This window comes from Xenopus laevis, chromosome 1S (genome assembly GCF_017654675.1).
Source record: "Xenopus laevis strain J_2021 chromosome 1S, Xenopus_laevis_v10.1, whole genome shotgun sequence".
Lineage (NCBI taxonomy): Eukaryota > Metazoa > Chordata > Amphibia > Anura > Pipidae > Xenopus > Xenopus laevis.
The window spans coordinates 172,201,144-172,215,790 of NC_054372.1; the positions used below are offsets into that span (position 1 = coordinate 172,201,144).

At 39.1% G+C, this 14,647-nt stretch overlaps 1 protein-coding gene across 1 annotated transcript in view; it reads left to right on the forward strand.

The window, feature by feature from the left end:
- The window catches only part of LOC108705351 (beta-hexosaminidase subunit beta), a 31,648-nt gene extending 21,009 nt beyond the window's left edge, over positions 1-10,639 (forward strand). Inside the window, exons 10-14 of the mRNA XM_041580502.1 lie at positions 170-242; positions 755-929; positions 8,294-8,384; positions 8,555-8,659; positions 10,302-10,639. Of these exons, the coding sequence (XP_041436436.1) occupies positions 170-242; positions 755-929; positions 8,294-8,384; positions 8,555-8,659; positions 10,302-10,362 (505 nt within the window). The 3' untranslated portion in view covers positions 10,363-10,639. The remainder of the gene's footprint in view (positions 1-169; positions 243-754; positions 930-8,293; positions 8,385-8,554; positions 8,660-10,301) is intronic.
- The last annotated feature ends 4,008 nt before the right edge of the window (positions 10,640-14,647 follow it).

Genomic DNA, 14,647 nt, shown 5'->3' on the forward strand with positions numbered 1-14,647 from the left:
TTTGCTAAATCTGCCCCATAGTGTTTTAATCACTGCAACTTTTCCACCAAAATACAAAGTGAATCACAGAATTTTACCACTGCAGTTTTTCTCTAGTAAAATAAATGCTGATTGGAATCAACTTTGCTATTGGCAGCTGGAAACTAATTCTACTTGTGCTATTGTTTAGAATTTTGGGCATAGTCTCATCTCTTAAGAAGGGCTACATGGTCTGGCAGGAGGTCTTTGATAACAACGTTAAGGTAGGTACATGGTAGTTTAACCTTTATTCCCTGTATCCTCCCCTCCATTCATGTCACATTGGATAATGAGCATGTCCTACATGTATTTTATGCATAATATTTATAAATGAAGGCATAACATCATCACACAATTACCCAGGTACATTTTATAACAAAGTTTATTTTTTAGTTTTAATAGTGTTCTCTTAATTACCCTCAATTTTGAGGTTCTGATTAAATTTTTTTTATACATTTCAAAGCATTAACTTTACCCAGTGTCCAGGTCATAATACATTAGAGAACCTGCTTGTTTTTATTGCTGCCCGCTGGGGTCTGAAGGGGGCCATACACAAGCTAAAGCAGATGACTATTGTGCAATTTTTGGCCATCAACCAGATGGGCTAATCTGAAAGGAAGTGAGTTGGAGCTGCACCTGACTTCTCTCCCTTTCACATAGGAAGTGACTTACATGTATGTAACAAGGCTGACTTTTAACCGGCTTTAATTAAACATATCTGTTGTAATCTTTACAGATTAATCCAGACACCATAGTGGAAGTGTGGAAGGAGGAGAACTGTTATGAAGCACTATACAAAGTGACAGCTGCAGGGTTCCCAGCTATCATGGCTGCCCCTTGGTACCTAGATTACATTAGCGTTGGCCAAGACTGGCAGAAATACTACAAAGTTGAGCCACTAAATTTCAATGGTTCGTTCATTTGCTTTTAAAAACGTATACATATAAAATAGCAATAATTTTTAACATGTTATTTTATAAACCGAACAGTAAACTGTTAGCAGTGTAGAGTATTCATTGTAAAAATCCATCTGTATGTGCCATTAAAGGAGAAGGAAAGCTACCAAAGCAGTTTATTGTTAATAGATTAGCCACAATAGTGCAAGCTATAGCACTATATTTATTCTGTAGAACTCTTTACCATACCTGAGTTAACAGCTCTGTTTGTTTAGGACAGCAGCTGCCATATTAGCTTGGTGTGGCATCACTTCCTACCTGAGTCTCTCCCTGCTCACTCAGAACTCTGGGCTCTAAATTTACAGCAGGGAGAGGAGGAGGGAAAAGGGTGGGGGAGAGGCACAAACTGAGCATGCTCAAGCCCTATCCCTGGAGGTTTATGCTGAAAGAAGGAAGTCTGATACAGAAGCCCATGTGTACACAATAGAAGGAAAGCATCAGCATTACTTCGAGGGTTTACTGGTGTATTTATATAGACCTTTCTGAAAAAGCTTACTTAATTTTAGACTTTCCTTCTCCTTTACGCTGCTTGGTGCTTTACACTCACTATGTTCTAAAGAGGGTGGGTTAGTGTCTCTGGAAGCTGCCATTCTTTTTGTTTTCGTTGAATTGATAGGTATAGTGTCGTAGCTAGAGTCCCTGGTTAATTGGCAATTATGTAAATGACAACATACATGCAGTTAGGTAATTTTAGCATTTTTGCATGTATGGCTGCATAATACAGACCAGCCTGCGGCCATTAGGTGGCATACATGTAAATGGTGTGGCAAATTGCTCAATGTATGGCTGATGGATCTACAAGTCTTTCAATATTTTGCTAGTCCTTTTGATTACTACACATTTGTACAGTTACTACACAGCTGAAAACCCCTATATCTATCTGATATGTTCTGCTGAGCCATTCTTCAAAGATTTCAGACACGGGTAGGCGGCTATGACTTGTATTTCAAACAGAAACCCATTGAGCGTTTCCCATCGTAGATCAACAATATGACATGAGGTGTCATGTTCACTTTAAACTCTGCATTCATTCTTTACTGTTTTCGGGAAAGTATATTGAGACAGTGTTGGTTTGACAATTCAAAGACTTCATAAACTATTTCTATTTGGTCTGATGCTTTAATTGTTGTGTGGGGTAATCTGTGTGATCAGTGCTGGTATTTTTTAAGTGCATTTGTATTGTTTATCGAGTAGAGTCTGCAGTTTGAAGCGGTAGAGGTTAATTTTTGGGATTGGGCTATTCCTCCAGCTGTTTCATAAAATTCACTAGGGAGTGTTTTTGACCAAAGCGGTTTCGTTTGGCAGTGCGGTAAGTGGTCTCAATGATCTTCTAGATCAGTGATCCCCAACCAGTAGCTCGTGAGCAACATGTTGCTCCCCAACCCCTTGGATGTTGCTCTCAGTGGCCTCAAAGCAGGTGTTTATTTTTGAATTCCAGGCTTGGAGGCAAGTTTTAGTTGCATAAAAACCATATGTCCTGCCAAATAGAACCTCCTGTAGGCTATTTGGCACCACCCAGGAACATTTTTCATGCTTGTGTTGCTCCCCAACTCTTTTATTTTTTACATCTGAATGTTGCTCACTGGTGAAAAAGGTTTGGGACCCCTGTTCTAGATATTGCTTCTTAACAATGGAACTAGCCCTCATTCTGATTCACGTCAACTATCTGCATTATTAGTTGTAATAAATGTTAGAAATAAATGTTTTATCTTATGAGTGAATGAGGGCATGAACCTGCTCCGTTACTTGTCATTTTTTTCTGTTATGAGCAAACGCTATATTACATGATGTTAGAATGGCCCCCCACTAGTAATTGATTTTATGAATGAGAAAAGGCAATGGGGCACTTAGATTATCTGAGTTTATGCCCACTTTTTTGCCTTACTCAAAATGCCCCAGGATCATATGAATTTCTGCTCACTGTGCCTTTGCCTAGAGGAATCTTCTTTAAAATAAGGGAGTGAATGGGAAATTCATGAACTTAGGGGCAATAACCAACAATTGGTTGGTCAGCAAACAAAAATAGTTACCATGATTTACTGCATAGGAGCACAATTATGTCTGTGTTTGTGAACTTTACTTTGCATGTTCATCCATAGATGAGTAACATTTCTTTTCTTTGTCTTTATTAGCAGGTTTTAATATATGGAAGTGAATTTTAATTTAATGTGTTATTTATTGTGATAATTTACAGTTATTTCCATCTGTGCAGTGTTTCTCCCTCCCAAATATGAAGTCATATTTTTCTAGTGAATAATTTAGTGTGGTTGGCCAGGTTTTGGCCAATGCAGGTTCATTGAAGTCTCAGCTTGTTTTATATTTTACCACTATTTAAAGATGACCTGTATTTAAGTGTCCGTTTAATTGGCAAAAACAAATGAATGAAAAAGTAGCATTTCAGTGCAAAGAATGCTTTTTTTGTTACAAGAAGAACTGCCGGAGAACTGCCTGAGCCTTTGGCTTATTGCCATCATTGCTTTAAAGGACAAGGAAAGTCTAAAATAGAATAAGGCTAGAAATGCTGTATTTTGTATACTAAATATAAACATGAACTTACTGCACCACAAGCCTAATCAAACTAATAATTTATACTTTCAAAGTTGGCACACAGGGGGCTGTCATCTTGTAACTTTGTTAAACATCTTTGCAAGACTTAAGGTGGCCATAGACACCAAGATCCGCTCGTTTGGCGACATCGCCAAACGAGCGGATCTTTCCCCGATATGCCACTAAACTGCGTGGCTATATCGGGGGTTATTTGAACGTTGGGCCGTACGGCCGAACGATCGAATTACGATGCGCCAAGCGGCTCCGACGGGTCGGTCGGGTAAAAATCCAACCTTCCCGATCGATATCGTGGCCAGATATCGATCGGGAAGACCCGTCGGAAGCCCCCATACACGGGCAGATAAGCTGTCAAATCGGTCCAAACGACCGATATCTGCAGCTTTATCTGCCCGTGTATGGCCACCTTAAGACTGTGCACATGCTCATCAGCCTAAACAAAGCTGCTTGATTTCTGCATGGCTGGGAAGTAAGGCGGGGGCTCCCCCTGCTGTTCATAAGTATGATTGTTTCCCTGCTCAGCAGTTAGGGACCGTCTGACAATTCCTATCCACAGCAGTAAATGAAGGAGAATTTCACTGCATACAGTCAGGTTTCTTATAAAAACGGTACACATTTTTTAATTAAAGTATATTGGAGATAGGTTTCTTTTTCATTAAAGAAAGTAAAAATGGGATTTTATTTTTTTGCCTTTCCTTGTCCTTTAATCTAACCCGATGTAGTTGTGTAAGTGATACAATTCTTCTTTCCATACACAGATGGTTGGCGGATGAGATCCGGGAACAACTGATTATTTATTTCCAGCCAATTCGATAACGAGACTTTTATTCATGTTTTCAGGGTGAGGTTATTTGGATGTGATTAGCAAAGTCACTGATTAATGAAGGTGTCTGTTTAAATTCCCCAGTTGAATCCAGACACTATAATTGAAGTGTGGAAGGAAAAGCTTTATCAAGAGAAGATGGCGGCTGTTACAGCTGCCGGCTTCCAAGCCCTTCTTTCTTCTCCTTGGTATCTAAATCGCATCTCATATGCTCAGGACTGGATCCAGGTCTACAGAATTGAACCAACAAATTTTAATGGTGCGTCTCAGTGCCTGCTTTGCTGCAGATTCACAGCTAAACATGGGCATGGCTCTACATTCAAGGCATCCTCTTTCATCTCTAACACCTCCATAGAAAAAATAAGAGGCAACTAAACTTACAGTAATAGAAGGTTATTAAAGTTGTACTGTCATGGAAAAAAAAATCAAAACACATCTGTGCTGCTCCAGCAGAATTCTGCACTGAAATCAGTTTCTCAAAAGAGCATACAGATTTTTTTTTATATTTAATTTTGAAATCTGACACGGGGCTAGACATAATGTCAGTTTCCTAGCTGCCCGAGTCATGTGACTTGTGCACTGATAAACTTCAGTCTCTCTTTACTGCTGTACTGCACCCCCAGTAGCCAAACAAAGGAACAATGGGAAGGTAACCAGATAGCAGCTCCCTAACACAAGATAACAGCTGCCTGGTAGATCTAAGAACAGCACTCAATAGTAAAATCCATGTCCCACTGAGACACATTCAGTTACATTGAGAAGGAAAAACAACAGCCAGTTCCATACTAAAGTGCTGGCTTTTTTCTGAAAGCACATGACCAGGCAAAATGACCTGAGATGGCTGCCTACCCATCAATATTACAACTAAAAAAAATATACTTACGGGTTCAGGAATGAAATTTCATATTGTGGAGTGAATTATTTGCAGTGTAAACAGTGTAATTTAGAAATAAAAACTACACCATTAACTAAAATATGTTTGTGTTGATCTCAAGCTCGTATAGTTCAGCCATGTCATTTACAGTCAAAGCAGGGCTTGTGTATAAGATAAATATTGCATTAGTCTTGGTACTAGTTATCTTCACTTGCGTTGAAAGTGCGCATAGAAACATGCAGCAGGTACAAGGAAAGTGCTGTAGGACCATGTTAAATGAACCTTGTTTGAAAATGTTTGCTATACAAGTATGTATAGTAGAAGCATGTGGCTTACAGGGTTTTTACAGTTGTGATAGTCTGGCCAAGATTTGAATAGTTCCTGCTGGACAAAGGCTACAGTCTGTCCATTTCTCTTTATACTATTGCCCAGGATTATTATGGTTTTATTCTTCTGTATTTTATTCTTGTGTTTTATTCTTCGTGACAGGACATAAAAGTGTAGTGAGTTTGAAGAAGAACAATGATCTTGGAAGGGAGATAAAATGAGAGAGAATAAGAATTGTCTTTCTTTGCAATATTAGCTGCCAGTCTGGCTGGTTGTTTACATTGGGGATTTTGAAATGTGGTGCCAGCCGGAACTGAATATATAGTGTGGCAAGGGAAATGCCATGGGTATCCCTGATAAAACATTTATAGTGGAAAGGGTGGCACCTGCTTATTTTGGATGGAGTTGACCTTGTATGAGAGATTGATGCCGTGTTACATGGGTCTAAATATAACAGCCATTGAGAGTGAGCTGTTGATATGCCCATGACGGAATCCGCTGAATAGAAACTACAACGTTGCTGTCTTGAATTTATTCAGCTATTTTAAAGGAGAAGGAAAGCTACAGAGGAATTTTATTGCCAATAGATTAGCTGCAATAGTGCAGGCTAGAATGATATATTTATTCTGTAGAATGTTTTACCATACCTGAGTAAAAAGCTGTAGAATCTCTGTTTGTTTAGGATAGCAGCTGCAGTATTAGCTTGGTGTGACATCACTTCCTGCCTGAGTCTCTCCCTGCTCACTTAAGCTGGCCATAGACGTGCAGATTTACCTTCATATCGGATGAATGGTCGCTCAGTGCCATCTCCCAACCTGCAACTAACCATTCAGATCAAATAAAGTAGTAAAAGAACAGATCAGAAGATGTTCTGCCCCTGATCAAACCTGTCCGATCAACTGAACAACCGACATCTCACGGAAAATGTCAGGACGCTCCACACACGGGCCGTAAATCGTACAAAACAGAGATTCGTGCGATCGAATCTTTGCGTCTATGACCAGCTTAATAGCTCTGGGCTCAGATTACAGCAGAGAAGGGAGGGGAAGAGGAGCAAACTGAGCATGCTCACGCCCGGGGCAAGGAGGTTTAAGCTGAAGGCAGGAAGTCTGATGCAGAAGTCCATGTGTACACAATAGAAGGAAAGAAATGCTGTGTTTCTTTTGACAGAGGACTCAGAGCAGCATTACTTTGAGGGTTTACTGGTATATTTAGGTGGGCCTTTCTGATAAGGCTTACTTAGTTTTAACCTTTCCTTCTCCTTTAAAGGAAAACTATACCCCCAAAATGAATACTTAAGCAACAGATAGTTGCATATTAAAAAATCTTACCAAACTAGAATATCTAAGTAAAGATTGCCCTTTTACATGTTTTCCTTTGAGACCCCATTTTATAATATTCTCTGCCTCGGAGATCACCTGACCAGAAATGCTGCAGCTCTAACTGTAACAGGAAGAAGTGTGGGGGAAAAAGACAGAACTTTGTCCAGTAATTGGCTCTTGTGAACATGTATAGTTTGTTTGTGCACTGTACACAGTGAATCCTACGATCCCAGGGGGGCGGCCCTTATTTTTTAAAATGGCAAATTTCTGTTTATTACCCAATGGCACATACTACTAAAAAAAGTATATTATTATGAAAATGGTTTATTCACATGAAGCAGGGTTTTACATATGAGCTGTTTTATGCAATATCTTTTTATAGAGACCTACATTGTTCAGGGGGTTTAGTTTTCCTTTAATTGTTGGTTTGCCTCCCACCATAGAAGAGTTATTGTGGAGTATTCATTTTTCTTACTGCTTTAACAAACATGGCAGCTGAGTAAGCCTCCAAGTGCCTTCAGGTCTATCGTCTGGCTGCTGCCTGGTTCAGAGCAAGCATGTCATGCGTATATGGCAAAGGTTATGCTGCCCCCCTAGGCTTGCTGGGTAACTACCTGCCTGCCAGGAATATTCAGCCCTACTCTGTACCATTCTTACACCAACCAAGAAGCTTGCCATAGAACTTTTTTTCTTATCACAGAACAGATGACATTTTCTCATTACAAATTGCAGAGTAAAATGTCGTAATATCGTTCTAATCTACAGCTAAAATATTCTATTCCATGAAAGTAATAATGGATGATGTGTGTGTGTGTATGTATGTATGTATGTATGTATGTATATATATATATATATATATATATATATATATATATATATATATATATATGGCACCTTAGTACACTGACCTTGTACCAATTTATGGTCGTCTGCTTTCTTTAGTATTCTTATAGGGGTACAGTAACCCATTGAGTACTTAAATATTGCTGATTATTAGGGAAGCCCCGAATCCACCTTTTGTGAAAGATTCAGGAAAATATCGAACTGAATTCTAATTTGCATATGCAAATTAGGGGCAGGAAAGGAAAACACGTACAATTTTTTACTTGTTTTGTGACAGTTATGTGACTTCCCTCCCCTAATTTATATATGCAAATTAGGATTCGGCCAGACACAAGGGATCAGTCCAAATTCTGCTGAAAAAGGCTGAATCCCAAACCGGATCCTGGATTCGTTGCATCCCTACTGATTCTCCTGATCAGTATTCTTGCATGCATTGTTGTCCAATAAACTGTGCTTGATACCATAGATAAGCCAGACCAATAGCTGTTATGGTGCTGAGCTAAAGATGCTGTGATTCAAATTACACCTTTCCATTGAGCTAATAAGACTCTGTGATTTGTTGCAGGAACTGCCCAACAGAAGCAGCTTGTAATTGGAGGTGAAGCCTGTTTGTGGGGTGAATTTGTGGATGCCACTAATCTTACTCCCAGACTATGGTATGTCTGTAGCATTCTGTATTTTACTTGGTATCTATGTTTGCTTTCCAACTTCTAAAAACAAATATTTCCCATAATACATAGTGAATAGTCCGCTTTCCGTACATGAAATGTGGCAGTGAATTCATCTGAACGACACTTAAGACTTGTGTCCGCTCTGTATCTTGCAGGCCTCGAGCAAGTGCTGTAGCTGAAAGACTATGGAGCAGCCAGAGTGTGACATCAGTGGGAGATGCTTACAATCGACTTGTGAAACATCGCTGCCGCATGCTCAGGTACTCGTTACTTCATTCTGCTCAAACAGCATATCATTAATACAGAAGGCGTTTATTGCACCAGGCAACCCAAAGTCGTGATACAAGGAGCAACACGCAAATAGTTTTTATTTATTTAAATTAAATAAAGTTGCCAACTCTTTAACTGTTCTAAACTGATACATTTAGTTAATTCATATACTATTTTTGTCCCTGCTGAGCAGAATCCCTGAGTTTCATTAGGGGCAGTGACACTCACAGATTCGGGGAGATTAGTTGCCCATCGACAAATCTCTTCTTCGGGCCGACTAAGCTCCCAGAACTGCCTCCCGCCGGCTAGAATGTAAATTGCCGGCGGGATGGCACTCGGAGCACTTTGTTTTCTGAAGTCGCCCGAAGTTTTCTTGTGAGACAACTTCAGGCGACTTCGGAAACAAAGTGCACCGAAGTCGAAGCGTTAATTGCCCGTTGAAAAGTGTTAGGGCTCTTACATACACAGTCTGTACTTTTGAATAACATTGTACTCGATGAACAACGTTGGAATGCATCAAGTATGTTTCTTCATGCGGTTCCTTGCAGTGGAATACATGAAGTTGAAACTGTAACTGCTTCAGTCCAAACCTTAGTACAGTGATCCCCAACCAGTAGCTCGTGAGCAACATGTTGCTCCCCAAACCCTTGGATATTGCTCTCAGTGGCCTCAAAGTAGATGCTTATTTTTAAATTCCAGGCTTGGAGGCAAGTTTTGATTACATAAAAAAACAGATGTACTACTAAACAGAGCCTCCTGTAGACTGCTAGCCCACATAGGGGCTACCAATAGCCAATCACAGCTCTTATTTGGCTCCATCCAGGAACATTTTTCATGCTTGTGTTGCTCCCTTACTCTTTTTACATCTGAATGTTGCTCACGGGTGAAATAGGTTGGGGATCCCTGCCTTAGTAGATGCCTATGTACAAGACCTCAAAGTGCCATGTTCAAACCATTTGAGTTGAGTCTGGCAGCTCAGTAATTCAGATTCAGACTCTAAACTGTTACAATTTTGCAACATTGAGTTGATACATTTCTCAGCAGCATCTCTGGAGTATCAGCAACAATTGTATCAAGTCTAACAGCTGCCTGTAATGAAACCCAGAGATTCTGCTCTGCAGGGACAAAGATAAGAAATGTATCAAATAAATGTATCAATTTACAGTTTACAGGATTGGTGACCCCCCTCCCCTCCCAGAGCTGCTTTAGGAGAGAAATTACTCTTTACACTTCATTAGAAAAACCGTCACACATAGAAAATAGAAAGTCATTGGAAAAAGTCATTATTTCTGGTGATCTATGTGAAACCAACTAGTTGTTTGAAGGTGAACCACCCCTTTAAGACTCACCACCACTCAAACTCGTTTATAGCTTTGCTTTTCATCCACGGTTTCCCAACAGAAATAATGTCTTTATTTCTCTCATTGTGCCCTGCTGAGACCAATACTAAACACAGAAATACATAATTATTTTTCCCTGTGTTTAATGGTCATGTCCTGTATCAATATGCACATGTGATTACAGAGCCTAAGGTTGTGGATCAGTAATGTCTCAGCAGCTGGGGGATCCTGAAATAGGGAAAACAACTTCCTGATGTACATACCTGACTTGTGATTTTCTCCTTTTTTGCAGGCGTGGAATAGCAGCTGAGCCTTTATATGTGGGATACTGTGACCATGAGCTGGATGTCTAGAATGGTCACATGACAATCTTTACACCAATCAGCAAGGGAACAGCTTTGGGATGTAGCGAGCCAAACAATGCACTGAATTATTTTCCTGATCATATTGTAAAGTGGGTGTATCCAAACGGCAGTTTTTTTTGTGCTGGCACGGCCTCTGCCAGCATCCAAAACCAGCTCATGGGCCACATGTTTGGCACCCCTGTGCAACTGTTTTTTTTTTTTTTTATAAATCATGATCTACATATAGAGAGATGTTTACATAATAAAATTCTTGATTTAAAAGGCATTTGCTTTATTTCTTAACACAAGCTGGTATTGTACATTGAAATAATGACACAACCAATCCCATAAAACATTTTATTCAAGCGTTATTCATTCTTAAGGGCTCGTACCAATGAGCGTTTATACCTGCGCTCCCCTGCATGTAGTTTTAATGCGATTCACAGCAGAAGAGCGCAGGACGAAACACATTCTTTTAGGGTTGATTGACTACACAGCCGACTTCAATGCGTTTCCGTCGGATCCGACGCTGGGCGACAAAACCCATGCATCAAGTCGGATGCGACAGGACAAGACAAGTAATATAAAGTCGGATGGTGTCGCAACGGTGATCCGACATGACTAGCAGATGCAAATGCTGCAAGCTACGTCTGCATCCGACAGTCGTGTCGGATCACCTTTGCAACACCATCCGACCTTATATTACTTACCTTGTTCCTGTCGCATCCGACTTGACGCGTTTTTTACGAAAAGTCTGTCTCCCATAGACTTAATTATAATCACAAACAATTCCGATTTTTAAAGATTTCCATTTTCTGTAATAATAAAACAGTAGCTTGTACTTGAATCTATATTATTATTATAATTATAAGATATAATTAATCCTTATTGGAAGCAGAATCAGCCTATTGGATTTATTTAATGTTTATATGATTTTCTAGTAGACTTAAGGTATGAAGATCCAAATTATGAAAAGATCCATTATCCGGACTAGTGTTAAATGGACTAATTGCCTACTGGCTGCAATTCGCAACTGCAGTGTAGCACCTGTGTTAACTCAGCCTGTATTCCAAACATAGAACTCTGAAAAAGTTCATTTGCAAAGCTAAATATCAATGTAGTTTTCAGCTATTAGCATTGTATCTCTTTGTGTTATAAACTATGCAATTATTATTATTATTTTGGCAGGGTGGGAAAAGAAAGCAGGGTGCTAGTGTCCTAAAGAAGCCAGCATGCATGAAGTGCGCTGTAGCCAAGTGATTAAGCTCTTGCTTGCTTTGCTGTTCTAGGGGCAGATTTATTAAGGGTAAAATTGAAAATTCAAATTTTTTTTTTTTTAACGTCCAAACTCTCAAATTCAGTTGTGCATTATCCAACCTTGATTCAAGTTTTAATTCTAATTTCAAGATTTATCACACTCTGGCCCTTTAAGAACTCAAATTCGACTATTTGCCACTTAAAACCTGCCGAGTTCATGCATAAGTCAATGGGAGAGGTCCAGGGACCAATTTGGACATGTTCGTAGCCTTCCTGACATTCGAGGTTTCTTTTTTTGAGAAAAAACTCGAATCAAGTTTGGTCGAAATTGATTTGAGTTTTCGAGTCGGTAAAATTAGTGCGAGTTTAAGATATTAGATTTTGCTGCTATATTTATTATGACCTCGTTTTTTTTTTATTAAATAAACCCTCCAATTGAATTTTGAGTGTATTCGAATTTAATGGTTACAAAAAACTCACATGAATTTGAAATTTGACCTTTAATAAAAGTTTTAAAGGAAAACTATACCCCCCAAACAATGTAGGTCTCTATTAAAAGATACTGAGTAAAACAGCTCATATGTAAAACCCTGCTTCATGTAAATGAACCATTATCATAATAATATACTTTTCTAGTAGTATGTGCCATTGGGTAATCATAAATAGAAAATTGCCATTTTAAAAAATAAGGGCCGTCCCCTGAGATTGTAAGATTCACTGTGCACACATACAAACCACATGTTAGGTCACATGAGCCAATTAACAGACAGAGTTCTGCCTTTTGCCTCCTCACTTCTTCCTGTTACAGTTAGTGTTGTAGTATTTCTGGTCAGGTGATCTCTGAGGCAGCACAGATAGAGTCACAAAATGGTGGTTCAAGGCAAGAGATGTAAAAGGGCAATATTTATGTAAATACATATTCCAGTATGGTAAGATTCTTTAATATGTCATTCAATTTGATATAAACTACCTGTTGCTTAAGTATTCATTTTGGGGGTATAGTTTTCCTTTAATATGATGTACAAACTGAAATTCTGAGACAAGTTGCAATAGGTCTAACTTTCATTTATTTCTTCTGTTTTTTCTTTTCAGTTATTTAGATTTGTTCAGCTGCTTTCCGGGCTGGTATTTTGGCAGCTAACTGGTTGCTAGGATCTTACCCTGTTTAGTAACGACAGTAGACTGGACTATGAGTAGAAGAGGGACTGAATAGGATGAAGTAATAAAAAGCAACAATACACTAGTAACCTCACAGAGAAGTTGATTTTTTGGCTGCAGGGGTTCAGAGATCCCCATTTCAAAGCTGGAAAGAGGCAGCAGACAAATAATGAAGACCAGTTGCAAAGTTGCTAGGAATGGGCCAGTCTATAACATATTAAAATTCAACTTGGAAGCTAAACCACCCCCTCAATCACAGTAACCTGCAGGCAGTTGATGATACAGGTTGGGAAAAGCGAGGTGGTTCTCCTTTCCAAAATCAAGCTCTTTAACCTTCAGCAATGAGGTATTTCAATTTATGTAGAAAACAAATATAACAAAGCCAAATGGTACATCTGAGAATAAATATGTTGGTGTGAAACTGCAGTAGCCGTTATGCAAATGCCTTTTTCTTGAGCAAAGCATTCTGATCCAGGATGTTCATTGGTTCATAATTAGACAGCTCAAGGGTAAAAGTAAGACCACATGAACGATTTTGGTGTGATTGGACGCGCTGCAACAAAAATAAGGTAAGAGAATTGACGCATCGTGTTGCAGCGTTGATCCGACAAGACTGTCTGATGCAGATGCAGCGATTGCATCCAACAGTCGTGTCGGATCAACGCTGCAACACCATGCGACAATTCAATCTCTTACCTTATTTTTGTCGCAGCGTTCTGATCGCGCCGAAATCGTTCATGTACAATCACAAATATGGAGCGCTCACCTCCCAACTCATCTCACAGTTGTTGTGCCAGGTGCTGAACCGGAAGACCCCAATCCTGTCGAAGGGTCACATCAATACTCCAAGAAATTACCAGCAGCACACTGTTAGTCTTGCATAAGTGCTCAAGTGCAGATTTATTGTGTAGCCCATAGCATATAAAGGCAACGTTTCGGACCTCCCAGGTCCTTTGTCAAGCTTGTCAAGCATTATGTATTATGCACTTGTGCCCCTGCTCTTCCCCATTTTGTTTCGGTCTCCTCTTCCTAACAGATTGTAAGCTCTTTAGAACAGAAACCACATCCCAACTGTGTACTGAAACTCATAACACATCATTTTTCAAGCCACACCTTATAATGTTATACCTTTTTAATACATTTTTATAAACACATGCACCCTTTTTGAAAAAAGTACACCATCACATGTGGAGAGGGGGGAAGGGGAAGTTCACAGTAAAACAAAAACAGTTTTAAAGTTTAAAGCAACACAAAATAAAAAAAATCATGGATATTATTTAACTAAAAGAATAGGCAAAATACACTGGCACTTTTCGTGTTAATAATTAAAGGTTATCGAAGGTCGTGGTGAATTTTCGAATTAATAAAATTAGAATTTCAAGCTATTTTTTGTGTACTTTGACTAGGGAATAGTCCAAATTCGATTTGAACAAACTTCGAAAATTTGAATTTCGAAATTTATGTACCATCTCTTTAAAAATTCAACTTCGACCATTCGCCATCTAAAACCTGCCGAATTGTTGTTTTAGCCTATGGGGGACCTCCTAGAACCCATTTGGAGTCAATTGGTGGACTTTGAAAAAATCTAAGTTTTTTTGGGGAAAAACTTTGATTCAAATTTGATCGAATGAGCTATTACTTCGAATCTTATGATTCAAATTCGGCCGAATACGAACCTATTTGATCAAAAACTGACCTATTTGGCCAAAAAAAAAAAACTTCGACTTAATTTGGTTGGTTTTTTGAATTCTAATTTCGAAGTTTTTCAAATTGGAAATTCGACCCTTGATAAGTCTGCCCCCCAGTGTATGCTTTAATAGCTGATAATACACAAAAGCCATAAATATCCTGTAAATTATATCCTTATAAACGGTGAGTT